Genomic DNA, 19,801 nt, shown 5'->3' with positions numbered 1-19,801 from the left:
AGACAACTCTTTTTGTTGGTCCCTGGGTAAGACTGGTGGGATCACCTTCCGGCAGATTTGAGTGTTTCAGTCAGATGGGGGAAAAGCAGTGATCCAGAGTGTTAACTTGGTTTTCATCTCATTTGTTAACTTCCCTCCTGATAGGTCTCATTATGGAAAATGGAAGCTGTATCTCTGTGTCGAATTGTCCTTGTATTTATCATGGAACTGCCTTTCCTGTAGGCTCAAAAATTGAACAAGAATGTAGCAACTGGTACGTGAAAGCCTCCTGCCTGTTTCCTCTCTCTGTGAGTGCTCCCCAGTGTTAGTTTAACATCATAGTCACATTTGCATTTTAAAGAATAGTTAGTATTTATGTTTTATAGTCTTGGCCCTGTCTATCACTAAAATATTCAGGCTAATCTATGGAAAGGTTGAGTTCAAGACATACTAGTTAGTGAAATGCTTCTCTTTTTGCTAAAGATCTGAACACTGATTTTCTGTTTTGTGATTTTTCTTTCTAGTATTTGCATTGGTGGCATTTGGAACTGCACTGATCATGATTGTCCAGGTATCTGTATTGCATTATTCTTTTACCTCCTCAGTGAACATAGGAGATAAACTTTTCAGAAGACAACAGAAGCAAATATGATCCAAGGGCTTGGTATGCTAATTTAAGAAGAAAGATAAAGCAGATGGATATTGAGCATAGCAGTGAGCCAGCTGGTACAAAGCTGCTAACTGCCTGACCATATTCATTTTACCTTTTCCTATTTGCTTCCCTAACTCAGTGTGTTACATCCAACTCTTGTTTTCTGTCTTCTGTTTATGCTCTATGTTCTTTGGGGCAGATGGCTTAGTTATACTGCCTCTGCAGTACCTAGGCCAGGTACAAGGATCTCCTCATTTCTAGGTGCAATTGTAATGCATATAATAAGAAACCCATCATTCTGATGATCAGTGTGCTGTATTTTCTCCCTTGTAACAGCAGTTCATGCTTGGATAATGACCCTTATCTTTAAAGATTACATGTCTCTGTACTGAGTTACTCAAGGGAACATGCTTTAGTTGGGTAGTCAAACTCCCTAGACAGTTCTGTATCTTAGATGAGATTATACTATGAAACTTGTGAAAGTGAGAATTGTTTACAAATTAAGGAGCCCCCTGTGACTGAGATAATGAACAAGGCTTAACAGTTACTAAGCAAAGCTTGACAGGTTGGATCTGTAGTGTAAAACAGTTGACACTGAAAACCACTTCACGTGTCTTGTCTGCGTACTGTGTGCATGTGGGGTTTAATTATAACTACTGTAGTCTGGTCCTAGGGGCTGAATGCCTGTTAGTAGCAGGAGCAGGTTAGATGTGCTCCCATAGAGTAGTTGCAGTAGTTGCAGCAGTTGCAGTAGTTGCAGCCGTTGCAGTAGTTGCAGCCAAAATGAATCTAGTTCATGTGCTCTGACACTGCCCCATGGTGTGAATGAAAGTGCAGTAAGTGGGGATCACTGGAGACTTGCTTCAGGAGTGCAGTCTTGATCTGAACTGGAAAATGAATATAGATGTGCCCTGAAGACAGCCACCTGCAGCCTCTTCATACGTGCAGTAACAAGCAGTGCCAGAGTACCCAGAAGGAAAGAGAAATAATCTTGCCTTCACACCCATTCATGACAAAAGATGACGAGGAAGGAGATTCTAGGAAACTTCAGAACTGTAATAAAGAGAAAACTCTTTTGAAATTTAAAGAATTCATGATTCAAAGGCATCCCATCTAGGTATAATCTGAAGACGCTGCACATTGATGTCTTCAATGTGAAATGGTATATCTGAAGAAAATAGTGGTATATAAAGTATTTTATTTCCAAATGCCATAATAGCTAGACAGATTAAAGTTACCCTGGATTATGTACTTAGAGTTAAGGAGAAAATTTCTTATTTATGTCTCCTACAAAGCTCACAGAATAATTATACATTTTTATGCAAGTAAACACTCATGTTTACCCTTTTTCTCTCAAGCTGAGTGCTCTATAACAGGTAGCTCTCACTTCACAACATTTGATGGACGTCATTTCACCTTTCTTGGGATTTGCCAGTACATTTTGGTAAAAGGCACTGGGAAAAACAAATTCACAATAACTTTACAGAAAGCACCTTGTGGACAGGTAAGTCACAAACATGTCCATCCATATTTCAGGCAATCTTGTATAAGTTCTGCTGTAAATTACTGGGCTATGGTTTATGTTTCATGTTTTCTGTTTATGCTTTAAACAGAAAATATAAACTGAAACAATTTCACAGCTTTTTATGTAAGCAGCTGTATTCCTACATATTGTGTTGCCTTTTGTAAAACAAATTGCATCTTTAGAGGGATAAAGTCAAGAGAGTTATTTACTTATGCACATTAAACAAGTATATATATCTTTGGCTATGGTACAAACAGATGTCCCAGGCTTTAGAAAAGCTCTTGCTGGCATCACTGAACAGATTTAATATGCTGCTAGGTAGGCAAGAGGGGTTTTTTTTGGTAACATTAGATTTTTATTTGATATGTTACAGCATATTTACTTTGTTGGAAAAATACCTTTTAGAAAACTACTGAAGAGACTAGCCACCACACATCTTTGTTTGAATATATTTTGGCAGGAATCCAACAACAGGCTTTACTAATAGAGGTGTTTATAAAAAGCACTTATCTGCGAGACTGGATTTAATGATGTTTTTAGTCACCTAGGCTCTCAGGAGAAGGAGCTCTGAGACTGTGACTCACAGCTACCAGTGTGCTGAGGGCTGGGATGGCTGAACTCATCAGCAGGGAGTGATACATTAAATCTGTCGTCCTAGGGGACTGTCTCTCAAAAGCTAGACTATGAACTGGCATATGATTTTTTCTGTAAGCACCTCCCTGTGTAAGCATAGGTGTTGAGCCTCCTGTTTCTGCGTTTCAGGTGGCCTCATGAAATGGTTGGTTAGGTAGCCACTGAGAGACAAGGATGCTACCGGAAATAACCCTTATCACAATTCTAGGTACCTTGAAAAGTTTCAAGATGAAAACACAGGGGGCCTGGGAACCACAAGATGCTCGGTTTAGTCATGTATCACCTTTTGTCCTGTACTTAGGTTCATAAATTTTGCCTGGATAGTACTCTTAAAATGATGGGTGTGAGTTAGTTTATAAGTTACCAGTTTTTGACAGTCAGATACTGATATATTATTGCAGTATAATTCTGGAGAAAATATATCCTTTTGGTCTGCAGTCAAAGAGCATGACTACATTTCAAGGCGAGAAGTACCTTCATGTGTACAATAGTTTCTTTCTGCTGGATTGGCTGCATTTGGGCTCTGGTTGTACCAGCTTGCTATAGACGGGGTCAGACTTGCTCAAACACTGGTTAGCCCAGCAGTGAGGAGTACCCAGGGAGGCCATGCAAATATGGCCTTTTGAACCCAGTACCAGTACTGGCAACTTCAGTCCAATTGCTACTAGATTGCCATAAGAGCTAAAATGCATTCTCCTTGCTCTTATATGCATATGCAGGTTTTATTATATTCTAGATACAATTTAGGGTGCTCTGTTTAATGCTTTGAGTGACAGTTTACTACCTGATGACAGTTCTGGTACTCCCTTTCTATACAGCTGTTTTTTCTCATTTGTTTGGGTTTGCTTTCCATGGTAATACTAATGTCTCCGTTTCTGATGGTGAAACTCATTTCTACTTAGAACTTTGACCACGCCTGCATTGAGTCTATAACTCTAGTCCTTGAAGATGATGTGAGCAAACAAGTAACTCTCACGAGATATGGTCAAGTCCAAACTGGCCCTAACCAAGTTTTTAACCTTAATGGTAAGAAGTGCATGGAGTAGATACCAGAGTTCACATTCTTTCTTTTATATGCTCCAAAGCTTTCTAATAATATCTGTCTACGGAAAGGAATTCCTTTGAGCATAACTTATGAAACTCACAGTTGATTACTTCTTATAACCTCAGTAGTGGTTCTAGAGATATACTTTTCCAGCCTGTGAAATGGAGCCTTTCGTTATGCCTTCATTTCTTTGTATTTCTTACATTAGAGAGTACCTAGAATTCCACTAATTTTGTTAAAGGGAGAGGAGGTAAGAAAAAGAAGAGAGGCTAAGAGAGGCTGAAAATCATCTTGAGACTGATGTTAAGGTCTAGCTTAATTAAAGCTTATTGGAGTAAATGGCACGGAATCCATGTGCTTTGCAGGATCTACACTGCTTTCAATACTGATTTATATATCTGCCTGATTTCAGGCAGGTTACTTCATCTTTTCGGAATGGATAGTAAAATAAATTAGCCTTAAAAGAATTTTATAAAATTCAACATTGAAAGTGGACATGATATTGCTAAATTTCATATCTTACAGTGAGCTGTAGTGAGAAAGAGTAAAGCGGGAGTTCCTCTTTCCCAGCTTCTGGCAAAACAGAGTTTAGGGAGTTCTGTGTTAGTGCTTTCAACTGTATCTTTGTTGACTTTGTCGACTTTGTCCAGTCACAGTACTGCTTTTGACATTCACAGCTTCCTATGCAATGAACTTCATAGATCAGATATACTTTCCGTTATGTTGACAGTTCTACTTCATAACTTCATTTTAATTTAATTTTATCTCTTGAGTCAGTTTCTATTCACTGTTTTGTCTGTTTCCATACCCTGTGACAAATATAATTGATCACAAGTATTTTGGTGTTAGATTCTTGATAGTTGGGTGTATCTAGTTAGTCTTATCAGTGAAGAATGTCTTTAAGCTCACACTTTGTCTGCCTCTTCTCAGTTTATGCATCAAAGTGTGTATGTGTGTGCATGTATAAAGGCTGTTTGTGAAGGTAGATCTGCTTTAACCCTGCAGCCGCAAGTAGCCCCACAATGTGTGGCAAATGAATGCTTTGGCTGGGAAATTTCCATTTTCTCACATAATGGATTTGCTGGGAAGGAAAGCTGGGAATTTGATAGTGTCTTAGCCTAAACAAGGAGCTGTACTGATGTCATGTCAGTCGTAGCAAGAGAGAACCTTCAATCTAAAGATTACAATACAGTTTACAGACATTTGCTAATTGATCTTATAACATCCCTGGAGACTAAGAAACAAGTGGTTTCTTGTGTTCTCATTGATGGAGGCATACAGTAGCATTGCTTTATTCTAAAAAAATAAATAAATGTGAGAATGGTTTCTGGATAACTCACAGGTACATAAAGGTGAGAGACTTTTTACTGTTGACAGTAGTTGCAATTCCTGATTTGTGTTGCTAATGAAAAAGAGATGTAGTCTCGTAAGTTCAGATGGAGAATGGGTGAGGTTATTTGGCTGCAGGTGAGGCTGTGCAGTTTCTCATTTTAGTTTTAAGTTTTGAAAGTCTATTTTGCTTAAGAGGTAAACCAATACAACCTGGAAGCTGGTTTTCAGTGCTCTTGTTTTTCTTTTTCTTTTGCTATGTGCAGGCGCTATTGAAATTCAGAATGTATCTTCTTTTTTTGTTCAACTGAAAACTAGTTTTGGTTTGAAGATACTATTTGCTAAAGATGGAGAGAGGATCTATGTTCAAGTTGATATTGGCTGGAAGAGAAGAACATTAGGACTATGCGGAACATACAACGGGAATTTAAGAGATGATTTTCTGTAAGTTGCACATTGTACATTTAGATTGTGTTTAAGAAGAATTTCATTTCGTTAACATGCTCGTACTTTATTAATCTAACCAAGGTAAACTCTCTTAATTAAAATGTTAGGGACTTAAAAATATGAAACACATAAAATTAACTAGGTCATAGAAAACTACCATATTATTTATAGAAGCTATAAGATAATGATATTTCTTGAATGTACTTTTTTCCCTCCCTGCTGCTCCCTTATCATCAGAGCAAATAGATGAGCAGTGACAAAAAGAGTTGATGATAATACTAGGATCATCTCACCTCATTAACACTTATTACTGCTTGATTCCCCATCAAGTTTTAATGGAGAAAAGAATGTAAGTGTGAACCATGGGAATAATTTAATCAGAAGGGCACATTTTCCTTATTCTTTTGCTTCATTTCCTCTAAAGTTCCTCAATCTATAATATTACAAAACTTCTCTAGCAATAACAAATGCTTCTGAAATACTTGGTGAAACCCAGCATCAAAATGCAAACAGCTCCCTTCTAGAACACTGACATTAACTAAGAGGTTAAATTTTTGACATTTCATTGAATTTACGAACTAAAATAAAGGCCAAATTCTCCTCTCATAAATGCCTCTTACAGCTGATTTCAGAGTACTTGAATTAGGTGTAAGTGAGGGCAGACTTTGTAAAAGTAGTTTTCACGAGTACCATATTGAGGAGAAAGCTTTGCTCCTCACAGATGGAAATTCTTTTGACAGGTTATGTTCAGTGTGACTATGCATCTAAGGCTTTTCAATGTACTTGTATCCTCACCCATGTAGCCCATAAGGTCAGCAGGACAATTGCAGTGTTGAGTTTTTCCTTTTCAGCTCTCCAGCAGGGATGATAGAAGGGACCCCGCAACTTCATGCAAATGCATGGAAGGTTTCCTCAGCTTGTTCTGTGCCTATCAACATTCCTGTGGTTGATCCCTGCAATGTTAATCAGCAAAATGGTATGTTTTCACATGTGAGTCTGGAATTACCTGTATCTTATAATTATGGGACATTTTTTGTTTTCTTTGCCAGTCAAGAGGAATGATACAATGACATTTCTAGCTTGATAAAGGAAGTACAAGAGACAGTGTCTTGCCAAGACAATGTTCAGATCAAAGGTCTTGTCTCTGCTTTCTCCATGCTTGTTGCATTAAAAGTTTCTTTATCCTTCATCTATGCTCTTTGACACAAACAGATGCAAACAATCTGAGCTTTGTGTATTTGTTCAAATTCCTGAGTAAAGACTTAGTTTTGGCTGGTTGACATGCCTATGTTTTGTGTTGAACTTTCACTGTCTCCTCCTTTCCATGTTGCTGTTCTTTTCAATTAATGAAGACAATGGGCAGACAGTAGTTGCCAATTTTGACAGAATTTAAAATAATGTTTTTAATGTTTCAGACATAGGGCCTCACTAAGGATGTGGGATTTGGCCATATTTGGAGCCTGCGGGAGCAAGCCTAGAATAACCATAAACTTTTAAGAATCTGGGGCATTCTGGCTTTCTATGCCTTTAGCATTGGCTGTCTTCTAAAGCAGTATATCTCAGCTGAGTTAGCTCTCTCCAAAATACTTCATACCCACCTTCAGTTCTGTGCTTCCTCAGTGAAGGCAAAGTTTGACATAAATGTAAGCTGCTTAGAGCAGTAGCGTGAACTAAATGACCCTCTGAGGTCCCTTCCAGCCTGAATTTTCTTGTGATCTTTTAATCATCACTGGAAAAAGCAGTCCCTGATTAAATGGTCCTGCCCCATGCTACCACCTGTACTGAGCCAGCACAAGCATCTCTCCAGGTTTGTGATAAACTTTATCTGATGAAACTGAAAAAGAAATTGCTTGTTTGTTTGGTCAGGTTACTTTTCAACCAAGTTCACTCCTTAAGTCTAGTTTACTGAGACTACAGAAATCCTTATGTCAGTGTGTGTATGTGGGAAGGAACAGGGAGGATGAAGGGTAGGGATGCTCTTTCAACAGAATCATAGAATACCAGGTTGGAAGGGACCTCAAGGTTCATCTGGTCCAACTTTTCTAGGAAAAACATGACCTAGACTAGATGGCTCAGCACCCTGTCCAGCTGGATATTAAAAGTGTTCCGTGTTGGGGAATCCACCACTTTGTTGGGGAGATTAGTGCAATGGTTGAGTGTTCTCATTGTGAAAAATTTTCCTGTAGTGTTCAACCAGAATCTCCCCAGGAGTAAGTTGTCTTTATTACTCCTTGTCTTTCCCATGTGACTCCTTGTAAAAAATATTCTGTGCTATTCATTTGAGTAACTATCACATTAAAATGGATCAGGCTAAACCAGTGTTGCCTTCTCTTAGCTGGGTATGCATCTCACTGTGATATCATCAACCAAGAAGTTTTTGCTCCCTGTCATGCCTACATCAGTCCAGGGTTATACTACCAGCAATGCCGCTTTGACGCGTGCAAATGCGGAAGCAGCTGTTTGTGTAATGCTTTGGCACACTATGCTTACGTGTGTGGCAAGCACGGCATCGTCGCTGACTTCAGATCTCATATTTCTTACTGTGGTGAGTAATGTTTGCAGAATGGAACGTCTTTTGGAAATGTCTAAAATTCTATTTACTCCACAAAGTACAGGGATTGACCTTTTCTGCTGGAAACTAGAATTGTGCCATGGGATAATGACATATTCAGGGGAGAACACAAATAGCCTTTACAGTAGGCGTCTGAGTCGGGGACCCTGAGCTGTCTTACAGGGAACACCTGCCCTCTGTAAGCAGAGAGAATTTAAATTTCTGGCTTTTCATATGGAAGCTTCTATTAGGCTAAAGTAGTCAGGTAGTGGCAGGAACAAGACTGTTCCTAAGGGAAGGCAAGCCAGGGTGGCAGGGGCTCCCCGGGTCAGGCAGGGAAGGGTAGAAAATGATTCGCCAAGTAGGATATAGCAATAATTTTAAACAAGGCATTTTTAAACCATACAGTAATGCCTCAGCCTTAACTAGACCATTTTTCCTCTCTTGGGTGCCTAAGTTACTAGATAGACACACCCACACATATAAAGAATAGACGTCTACTGCTTACAAAATAGACAATTCCAGCCAAGGAACTGTCTAACATAAACCCACCTGAATCTAAATAGTTCTAACTTATGAAATCAGTAAACCAGCATGTTTTTCTCATGCATTTCAACTCACCCCAGTGCAGCAAGAGAACATTTTGCTTTTCTGTTTTTCAATTCCATTATACGCTGCTTCGTTTTCTATTTTTCACATTTTAAGAGTGTGTTCTCCCTTTTCTCTCCCTCTCTCTCCTCCAGCTGTGATGTGTCACGGTGGTATGCTTTATCATCAGTGTTCTTCTTTTTGTAAACATTCCTGTGCTTCACTTTCTATGGCAAATATCTGTGGTGATGACTGTGCAGAAGGATGTAATTGTCCCGATGGGAAATATTTTGAAGAGTCGGTCAACTTCTGTGTGTCAATGTAAGTCATAAGAAAATAGAATCTATGCATATGCATATTTTCCCCTTTCCAGAAAGATTTAAAGTAGTTTTTCTGATGTCTTCCTCAAGATGTAGACTGCCTAAACAGGATAACAAACAATATACGAAGATTTCATATTCTTTTGTACTAATCAATAGTGGGGCCTCATCTGCTTTGTGTGCAGTAATCTACTGCACTTCAGAGAAGATACATTACTGCTTTAAAGAAAGGCAATGAAACTTTATTAATTCATGGGAAAGCATGTTTCTAACACTTAAGAAAAAAATAGAATCTATGTAGTAGCAATCTGTAAAGAGGGATCATACAGTGAAAGTAGATAGGAGTGTCTTTTTCTATCTCACAATGCAAACCCCTTCAGTTAAATGGAAGGAAATGCTCAATGAAAGGAAATAGTTTTTGTTCTTTACTGTGGGAATGGTGAAGCACTGGAACATGCTGCCCAAAGAAGTTGTGAATGCTCCATCACTGGCAGTGTTCAAGGCTAGACTGGATGGGGCCTTGAGCAACCTGGTCTAGTGGAAGGCGTTCCTGCCTATGGCACAGGGGTTGGAACTGGATGATCTTAAGGTCCTTTCCAACCCAAACCATTCTAAGATTCTATGATTGTGTACTGACATTTTACAGCTCACCGTCATGCGGAGTTACTGAGTTCAGGCACTGAATTAAAAATTGGAATGAGAACTTGTATTAATTTCACAATTATACAGAGCTATTGCTCTTCATTGTACATATATTTTGAAAAGACAGTAAAGTTCATATTGTAGGGATAAAGACTCTTTCAAACTATTAAAGAGTGTGAGGTAACTTGGATTCCCATATTTTCCGTGGTTTCTAGGGAATTCTGTTGCTGTTCTATCCCATCAGGCTCTTATCACAGACAGAGTTAATAGATTTTGCTACAGTAATTCTTACATCCCAAGATTCTGACAGTAACTTGAATGGGAACTACATATTGCCCTACTATTCCCATAACTGGGAAGGAAAGCTCCTTTCTGTAAGACAAATGAACAGAAACAGCAAGTAAATGATACAGAGACTGAGGAAAATCCTGGCATTGTTGAAGATGGGAGGAGTTTTGCTACTGACTTCAATACAGTCAGATGGTCATCCTTTAGTTTTTGACCTTAGAAAAGTGTTGTAAATATTAAGATTAAGCTAATGAATTGTAAGGCCTGCTTATCGTATTAGCTTGATAAATGGATTGCTCTTAAATCCACATTTCATCTTGCTTTTGTAGTTACATAAATGCTCTTTTAACAGATCTGCCTGTCATTGTCATTACAAGGGCAAAGTCCTCCAGCCTGGAGAAATCCTCCCTACACCAACAGGCTCCTGGTAGGTTTGAGCTCCAAGAATTTTACATTTCATGTATCACAGTCTGTATGCTACTCTAGGGTGTTGAGAATTCTTTCAGTAGAATGAAAGTCTATTGTATTAAGATTTTATTTTTGTTACACACTGTCCTGGGTTCAGCAGTAGCAGTCATGTTTCTCCTCCTTGGTAGCTGGTGCAGTGCAGTGTTTTGACTTTCAGCTCAGGAACAGAGCTGATAGAGATGTTTTGGTTTGGCCAAGGACTTTGTGAGCCTCATGCTCTGCCAGGGAGGAGGGGAAGCTGGGAGGAAGCAGAGACAGGACACCTGACCCAAACTGACCAAAGAGGTATTCCATACCACAGCACGTCATGCCCAGGATGTAACTGGGAGTTAGCCGGAAGGGCTGGGAGACTGCAGGGTTGGAGGAGGTATCGGTCGGAGCTTGGTCGGGCTTGGGGGGCGAGTGATCGGTCGGCTGGTGCTGAGGTGTTGTATTCTCTTCCCTTGTTATTTCCTTTATCATTATTATCACTGGTGGTAGCAGTAGTGATTTGTGTTATACCTTAGTTACTAAACTGTTCTTATCTCAACCCGTGGGAGTTGCATTCTTTTTGATTCTCCTCTCCGTCCCTCCGGGAGCAGGGGGAGGGCAAGAAAGGGGGGGAAGTGAGCGAACGAATTACCTGACTGGGTTTAAACCACGACACACACTTAGTAATAGGGAGCCTAATAGAAATTGGATTACGTACCTGCTTATTTTAACAACAGGATACCTGGAAAATTTTGTAAGCTAGTGACTAAAGAATATCTCAAAACACACACATAGCGGATCCAGTCCTGTTCTTAGACTTGGGGGTGTTATGATAGCAATACGAGACTGGTTTTGGAAGAATAAACAATGTGATTCTATTTTAGAAAGTCTTTCAAACAAAAGCTTGCAGAGAGCTATATTTGTGTCATTTTGTATTATTAATTCATGATGGAATCCTGACCCCACTGAAACAAATGGGAAGCCTCCCAAGTTTCCTGGTCAAACTTGTTTATTTTACAAGAAATGCTCTCCACCTGCTGATCTAAAATCATGTTTGTGACTTTTGTGCCAAGCTTAATTCTTGCTGAGGTCTTATATATTATAGTTGTTATAACTGAAGCTTGATAATCATGTAGTTCAAGAGGTGAGAGTAGGGGCTTCTTTTTCTGCCATTGCTATGCCTCTGCAATGTTGCTTTTTCCACATTTTTTTTTGTTTTTAAATAAAAGTAAAAAATAAGGGCTAGGTTTATTGTTGAATGCGGTTTTCTCTAATTCTGTATTTTATCATAATAGAATCAAGATGTGTCTCCTAACGTCTGTGCACCAAAAAATTTGCCTACTGTATCCTTCCATATTCCCCAACACACGTAAGGTTTTGTGTAACACTGCCAGCAGCCTGAATCACCTGGCCCTTTGCTCCCACAGAAGCTGACATACCCAGCCTCTTTTTTATTTCAGTGAAATTTAGGCAATCAAATAGTACACAAACTTCTTTGTGAGTCTGGGCCCTCATTACAGATCACTGGTTAGAAAACCAAAAAATCAAGAAATTGCTGGTTAGAACCCATGCTTTTAGATTTTAATCCTCCTCCTCCTTATTTCTAAACAGGGTTAAGATGTATTATCTTTTTTAACATGTATTCTCCTTTTTAACCTTTTCCCCTTGAATTGAAGATAGGCTTGCTTTTGTTTTTCAGTCAGTGTTTAAACGGAACAGTGAAATGTATTGAAGCCACTACAGAAAATACAGGTAATTTACAGTTTTGTCTCATATTAGAGTTGCACAGAGAAAGTTTTTTAGATTGCATAGTTGTTTGGTTTTCTCCTTATATGTATTTTCATTATGAGATACTTAACATCACGACGTTTAAAAAAAGAGGTGAGGAGCACAAGTTGTCTTGGTTGTCAAAGTTTTTTCTTTGTCTTTTTTCTGTAGCACACATTGTACTAGTAAGTCATTTGGGAAATTGAAAAATTAAATAGTTGCATGTGAGGTGTAGGTCAGTATGTTCTTGTGGGAATACCTAAAATTAGGCTCACTATCCATGTTTAGGAAGCCTGAAAGTGTTGATCTCTAGAAAGCAAATTTTTAATGAATTTCTAATGGTTTAGAAGGGATTTCAGTACACTGAAAATTATGCCACTTCTAAAGATTCTGTCTACCTAAGGCATAATTATTCCATCTTTAAGAATGGGCTGTGTATCAGATCCAGGGTGCATATATCCAGATGCTTAATATAAATAATGCTGTAGTACAAATGAAGTTATAGAATTTTATCCAGATTGTGCTCTTACGTGTACTGTAAACAGTACACATAACAAATAGACTGTGAACAAAAACAAACAGAAAACCTTCAGGGTAAAAGAGCAGTTGATCTCATTTAACCTGCATTTTACATTTGAAGTTCACATATGCCCTGAAGGAAAAGTCTACTATGACTGCAGATCTCCTGTGCCTGGATTACCAGCAGCGGGTGTGAATTGCGGGATCTCTTGTGCGAACCTTGCCATGAACTTCTCCTGTGTCCCCTCACCACCCTGTGGAAGTGGCTGCATTTGCCCCCCTGGGTAAGCTTTGGCAGAACAACGTGGAACACAAGCTACATACGTATTTTTCACAATTTAACATGGCATATTTTGTTTTACTTTTTAAATTCCAGTGGTATCACACCTCTAAATCTGAACCTACTGCTCTCTAAAATTTTTGTGGTTATACAAAAGGACAACTCTTTCTTTCTTCTCTGAGACCCCTTTTCTCATTCTTGCTGGTGTGAGGCTTTGTGCTATAATACTGCTTCAGTTGGAGTTCCACAGTTTGTCAATGCTGAGACCATGATTCCACTATCCCATGAGATATCCAGCTTGCTACCAGTCTGATTGGCTGGTATTTGGGACTCTTTAGACAGGAGATGATTCCCACCATTTGAAGTATAATTTATTTGATTGTAGAAACAAACATAAAAAAAAAAGGCAATGTAAGCCATCTGTACTCCTGCTTACTGCCCAAGTAATTGTCTCACCTAGACTTCTACTCAGGCTTACAGTACTGATGTCTAACCTGGATCAAGGGGGAGGGGTTTGTGGGGTGGAACCTGCTCTATTCACACTCATGCTTTCTGCCATTTCGAACTCAGCCAAAGTTTTTTTCTCAGCACATGTATTTGGATTTGGTGCCCAGAAACAGTCTGCTGAGATTTGCAGAGGTCAATCCAAGTACAAAGCCTAAAAGCATTTGTTATTAAGTTACTGTCAGGATCAGCTACCACTCCCTCTTTTCCATTCCCTCCCATGATGCCTGATACGTGCATTTTCAGATTTAAAGAGTCAAATATGCTGTGCAGATTGCTGCAATTTGACCTCAGGTGAAGTGCTCCCTGTTTTTTCTCAAGATTTGGTTTTATTTCACTGCATGTATAGCCTGACAGTATATCAGCTGTGCACAGATCAGAATGTAAGGAGACTACCAGAATTCCCCTTCCAGCAGCTTGTGATGTTCATAGATGATTAAGCAATGGTGAAAGACAGACTTCAGGCACAGCACTGGTGAAGGGCAGATTTCAGGCACAGCTATTCAAGATTTCACTGGTTGTGCTTGCCTTTGTAGTCCTATACAACCTCTGCAACTGAGGAGTTAGCTTTCAAGACCATTAGCGTTACAGGAATAAAGAATTATTTTTAACACAAATACGCACAAATTTATTCAAGGAATCATATAAAAACTAGTAAATTTTTACTTAAACATCAACATGACATTTGCATGAACTTAAACTAGCAGCATTGTCATGAAAGTTAATTCGAAAATTTGAAATAATTAAAATACATGTTAAAAAAACAGAGCTAAAGCCCTGCTTTCACAGTCAAGTAGTATTACACCATTTCAAATAGAATGTTACTTGAATATTTTTTTCATTATAAACTATAAAAGGGATACAAACAATCCAAATCCCAAATAATGGAATAGAACACATGAATTATTTTGTTAAGTAAGAGAATAAACACTTAGTTTATTAGATAGAAAAGTAAATGTGCAACATTTAGTGCAGTTAATGCCATAATTGCTGTTAAATTGTATTTCTGATGCCATTATGCCTTTCAGGCTCATGGTTCCAGCTAGGAAGGGGCCATAAGGGTTATCTTGAAAATGGGGTTCACAAGTTCTCCTTTTTATACAAGAAAATATTAAGCATATATGTTATGCTATTAAAGCTATATTGACAAGTCATGAAAGCCTTGTTATGAGAAGTTTTACTGTTATGTCATTTCTTTATTCTCCTAGAATCATAGAATCATAGAATAGTTAGGGTTGGAAAGGATCTTAAGATCATTTAGTTCCAATCCTCCTGCCATGGGCAGGGACACCTCACGCTAAACCATGTCACCCAAGGCTCTGTCCAACCTGGCCTTGAACACTGCCAGGGATCGAGCATCCACAAAGTTCCTGGGCAAACCATTCCAGTGCCTCACCATCCTTACAGTAAAGAATTTCTTCCTTATATCCAATCTAAACTTTCCCTGTTTAAGTTTTAACTTGTTACCCCTTATCCTATCACTACAGTCCCTGATGAAGAGTCCCTCCCCAGCATCCTTATGAGGCCCCTTCAGATACTGGAAGGCTGCTATGAGGTCTCCACGCAGCCTTCTCTTCTCCAGCCTGAACAGCCCCAAATTTCTCAGCCTGTCTTCATACAGGAGGTGCTCCAGTCCCCTGATCATCCTCGTGGCCCTTCTCTGGACTTGTTCCAACAGTTCCATGTCCTTTTTATGTTGAGGACACCAGAACTGCACACAATACTCCAGGTGAGATCTCACAAGAGCAGAGTAGAGGGGCAGGATCGCCTCCTTCGACCTGCTGGTCACACTCCTTTTGCTGCAGCCCAGGATACGGTTGGCTTTCTGGGCTGCGAGTGCATGCTGAAGCTGGCTCATGTTGAGTTTCTCAACAACCAACACCCCCAAGGTCCTTCTCTGCTGGGCTGCTCTGAATCTCTTCTCTGCCCAACCTGTAACTGTGCCTGCGATTGCTTCGACCCAGGTGTAGGACCTTGCACTTGGCATGGTTAAACTTCATGAGGTTGGCATCAGCCCACCTCACAAGTGTGTCAAGGTCCCTCTGGATGGCATTCCTTCCCTCCAGCATATCAACCGAACCACACAGCTTGGTGTCATCGGCAAACTTGCTGAGGGCGCACTCAATCCCACTGTCCATGTCAACGACAAAGATGTAAAACAAGACCGGTCCCAACACCGATCCCTGAGGGACACCACTCGTTACTGGTCTCCAGCTGGACATTGAGCCATTGACCACAACTCTTTGTGTGTGGCCATCCAGCCAGTTCTTTATCCACCGAGTGGTCCATCCATCAAATTGATGTCTCTTCAATTTAGGGACAAGGATGTCATGTGGGACAGTGTCGAACGCTTTACACAAGTCCAGGTAGATGACATCAACTGCTCTACCCCTGTCCATCAGTTCTGTAGCCCCATCATAGAAGGCCACCAAATTGGTCAGGCAGGATTTCCCCTTAGTGAAGCCATGCTGGCTGTCGCCAAGCACCTTGTTGTTTTTCATGTGCCTTAGCATGCCTTCCAAGAGAATGTGCTCCAAGATTTTGCCAGGCACAGAGGTGAGACTGACTGGTCTGTAATTCCCCAGGTCATCCATTTTCCCCTTCTTGAAAATGGGGGTTATATTTCCCTTTTTCCGGTCGTCAGGAACTTCACCTGACTCCCATGATTTTTCAAATATGATGGCCAGTGGCTTAGCAACTTCATTCCCCTGCTCCTTCAGGACTCATGGGTGGATTTCATCAGGTCCTATAGACTTATGCATGATCAGGTTCTTAAGATGTTGTTCTTTGTTTTTTCTTTCCTACCTGATTTCTACCACTACCCACTGTTTGAGCCAATCACCTAACATTACTGGGTGGAATCTTGAATTCTTCTGGAGACTGGCACCTTATTCTAGCATCCCTGGTACTTACAGTGCTCATAAAGTAAAGCAGCCTGTGAGTGGTATTGAAAACCTTTCCTTTGGAAATCCATGACTGGATGGGCTCTAGTATGCACAAAATGGTCCTCTTCAAGTAAAAATGTTTTACATATTCCACTGTTAAAATTCTTGCACAACAGCTTGCAGATTTTTAATCAGTAGTCGAAGAGGTGGCAAAGCATAAGAAACATTGAAAGTCTCTGGTATGCCATAAAAACTGAATAGAATAGCTCCAAATTTCTTGAGGAAATGAGCTGAGAATGACAGTAAATTTGTCATGCAACGATACACTGAAAGTCACCCTAAGATTGAGCTGGAGATGTAAGAGGATAAGCTGAATTACAGAAATACAGAAGAGTAGTATGGAAAGGGACCTCATGGGGCTAAGCTATTCTTCTGCCCTTAGGTGGCATCAGCAGTAACTATATTGGTTTTGGCAGACATTTAACTTTCATTGACAGAGACTCTAAATGACCTCCCCAAGCCATCCATTCTAGTGCTTTCATATCTCTAACCATTTTTCTGAACACTTGACTCTTTTTCTTAAAAGCAATGTAACTTTAATGAACCAGTAATTATGGGGAGGAGAAAACTCATCTGTGCATTCCTTTGAATTTCAACTTCAAGTGAAATAATCTCAAGATAATTCTTTGAAAACACATCTACCTTTGCCCTCAGTCATGTGTAGCAATGACAACTGCAGGAATTGCTCCTGTAAAGAGCAGAATTGGGAGTGTCAGTAACATTTATTATTTAAAATTAATGTTGCTAAGCAGATGGAAACAAGGGGATAACAAAAAGTGGTAAACCACATCTCTGATTTACTTACTCATGATCTAATAAGATTTCCTGCTTTTTGCATTTAGTCATACTGTTTTGTCTTAACCTTGATAGCTGTTTCCACTTCCCTTTTGTAGGCAGGTCCACTGCCCTATGTAAACCACATTTCTTTTGTCCTGCTAACTCCGCAAGAGTTGCCATAGTCCAGCTCACTATCCTGTGCTCAGAACGGGATGGTTGCTGCTCTGTGCAGAGGAGCAGGTACATCAGTCCAGCTGCTTTCCTGGAGAGGGGAACCAGGAAGCAGCAGAGAGGGAAGGGAAGCCTGGCTGCAGCCTCAGCAGTGTCTGTAACACACAGATGCTCTGCAGATTGCAGAGAGGAATAACTACATTACTTGCATTGCTTACATAGAAGCTGCTGCCCCACCCCAACATACCCATTTCAAAGTAGGAGAGCTGCAGCTGTGAGCTTTGTGAGGTCTCCACTTGTGCACAGGAGGTCATTTGATTCAGAAAGCTTTTGCCAAAGCTGGTTGCTTCTGGTGGGGTTTAGACAAACACATTCAGACATGCTGATCTTCCTGTGAATTTACACTTTCATTTCAATAATTCTTTTATTTTGAAGGATGGCTGAGCACAGAGGGAAATGTTATATTCCTGACAGCTGTCCATGCACCTGGAAAGACAGGGAATTTCTGTCAGGAGAAGTGATAGCTACACCATGTTACACCTGGTGAGTAACATGCATTTTGCATACTTCCAGATCACCTTGGTCTAGTCACAGAGTGAATCTGATATAGCAAATGTGCTGAGTACATTAAATAATCAAAAATGTATCTACTTATTTATAGACAGTTCCAGAATTCGTCTTTTATTAGGATCAATCATAGACTTGGAAGAGTAGGCAGATTTTTGGGTGAGTGCTTCTTCAGGTCTGAAAATGACACAAAAGATACCCAAGTTAAAAACCAGTCAAGAGCAAGCACCTGATTCCACACGTATCAGTTAATCTCTGAAAGAAAAGACATTTGACATTTTGGAGAATAGAATGTCATGAAAGACAACTACGGGGAAAAAGGAGGAATCAAATGAATGACGGTGGTAAATAGTCCGATCCTTCGGGAACTGAACTGTTTGCATTGTGAGTTACCAGTCAGTATGAGCGACTATACAAGAAGAAAATGGGGAAATAAAAAAGCATGAGAACTGGAAAACATGTTAGTGCCCAGCATCTTTATTAGGGAGCCTTACCAGTTTTTCATCCATTATAATTTGCTAGCCAAAATATCTATTTACATTTAAGTTTGGCATGGCAGCTTTTAATCGGTTAAAAACTTAACTGGCAAATCAATTGAGTTTATACACTTACACAAGCAAAACTAGAAGCTGTCAGTACTACCTTCACGAAAATTCATGAAAGTCACTGAACGTAGCTGGCAGGAAAAGTAATCCTGCAAAATATCAGTATTTATTTCTTAATCTCATTCCATACTTGTCTGAATACTTATAGGTAGTAACTGGAGGTCTTTTGCATTACGTATGTGCAGATTTTCATCAAAATTTCTTGAGGAAAAATAATATTGATGTTTTATGAATATGTTGTGGCATGGTATCTTATCTATGCTGGCAGCTGTGATGGAAATATTTGTATAAGGCATAAAAATGTTAAGGTTTTACATTTACATTCATTTCTTATGCATTTTTATCATACATATGTCCTGATAGCAACGCGCTCAATGCTTTTGTGCTGTGGCATCACCAATAACTTCAAATGCAATCCACAGAATAGCTGTGTTTGAAGGTCTGAGAATTTTCTTCCTTTCATGAATTTCTGCATGGCTTGAAATGAAGAACCCAAGAAAGCTTTTTATGGAAGAAAAAAAAAAAAAAGAAAGAAAATGACCCTGCTATGAGAAAATAGTGATTGTTAATTTTCCTTTACAGTGTTTGTCGGAAAGGGATATTCAATTGTACTAGTTACCCCTGTCCTGCTGTATGCACTGTTTATGGAGATCGACATTATTATACCTTTGACGGATTAGAATATGACTATATCAGTGACTGCCAAGCTTACCTGCTAAAGGTAGGAGGGTTGTTCATACATTTTAATGTGTCCCAGTGAAAGTTCCTGTGAAAGGGCAAGTATTTTGAACATTGGGACTCATCTATAGAAACAGACATTAAGAAAACAGGTGCAGAACAGATGTCTCTGAAAGGAGGAATCTGAAAATGACATTTTGTGTTCAGCCATTTGAAAATGGTACATGGGTGTGTCCTAATGTATCTTTGTGGTCTAGAGAAAAACAGAAAAATATGTTTTCTATATTGACCATGCTTTCATTGCAAGGGGCGAAAAATAACACTATAGAAACTGTTCTAGAACTAGGTAAAATCTATAGATTTATTTAATACTTATCTATAAACTCTACTTGGTAGAAGGTTAATGATGACCTCTGAGGCTGCTTGGAATCCTTCTTGAATGCAGTCTGCATCAGATCAGGGGCGTATGTGTATAATATCAAACACAGTGATTTCATAATTCAACAATGAAATCCTTCACTGAGACTGTCTGGCAGCTACATGCTAATGCT

General features: G+C 39.5%; 1 protein-coding gene across 1 annotated transcript in view; it reads left to right on the top strand.

Annotated features, from left to right (window-relative positions):
- The window catches only part of OTOGL (otogelin like), a 97,647-nt gene that overhangs the window by 20,583 nt on the left and 57,263 nt on the right, over nt 1–19,801 (top strand). The window contains exons 13-25 of the mRNA XM_057429354.1: nt 145–253; nt 504–550; nt 1,990–2,135; nt 3,692–3,815; nt 5,430–5,607; nt 6,462–6,586; nt 7,946–8,155; nt 8,905–9,070; nt 10,352–10,426; nt 12,137–12,189; nt 12,845–13,007; nt 17,836–17,943; nt 19,155–19,293. Of these exons, the coding sequence (XP_057285337.1) occupies nt 145–253; nt 504–550; nt 1,990–2,135; nt 3,692–3,815; nt 5,430–5,607; nt 6,462–6,586; nt 7,946–8,155; nt 8,905–9,070; nt 10,352–10,426; nt 12,137–12,189; nt 12,845–13,007; nt 17,836–17,943; nt 19,155–19,293 (1,643 nt within the window). The remainder of the gene's footprint in view (nt 1–144; nt 254–503; nt 551–1,989; nt 2,136–3,691; nt 3,816–5,429; nt 5,608–6,461; nt 6,587–7,945; nt 8,156–8,904; nt 9,071–10,351; nt 10,427–12,136; nt 12,190–12,844; nt 13,008–17,835; nt 17,944–19,154; nt 19,294–19,801) is intronic.

This window comes from Pezoporus wallicus, unplaced genomic scaffold, assembly GCF_028554395.1.
Source record: "Pezoporus wallicus isolate ANWC-B61680 ecotype Strahan unplaced genomic scaffold, APGP_CSIRO_Pwel_v1 contig_5069, whole genome shotgun sequence".
Lineage (NCBI taxonomy): Eukaryota > Metazoa > Chordata > Aves > Psittaciformes > Psittacidae > Pezoporus > Pezoporus wallicus.
This window is presented reverse-complemented; position numbering and strand designations above follow the sequence as displayed.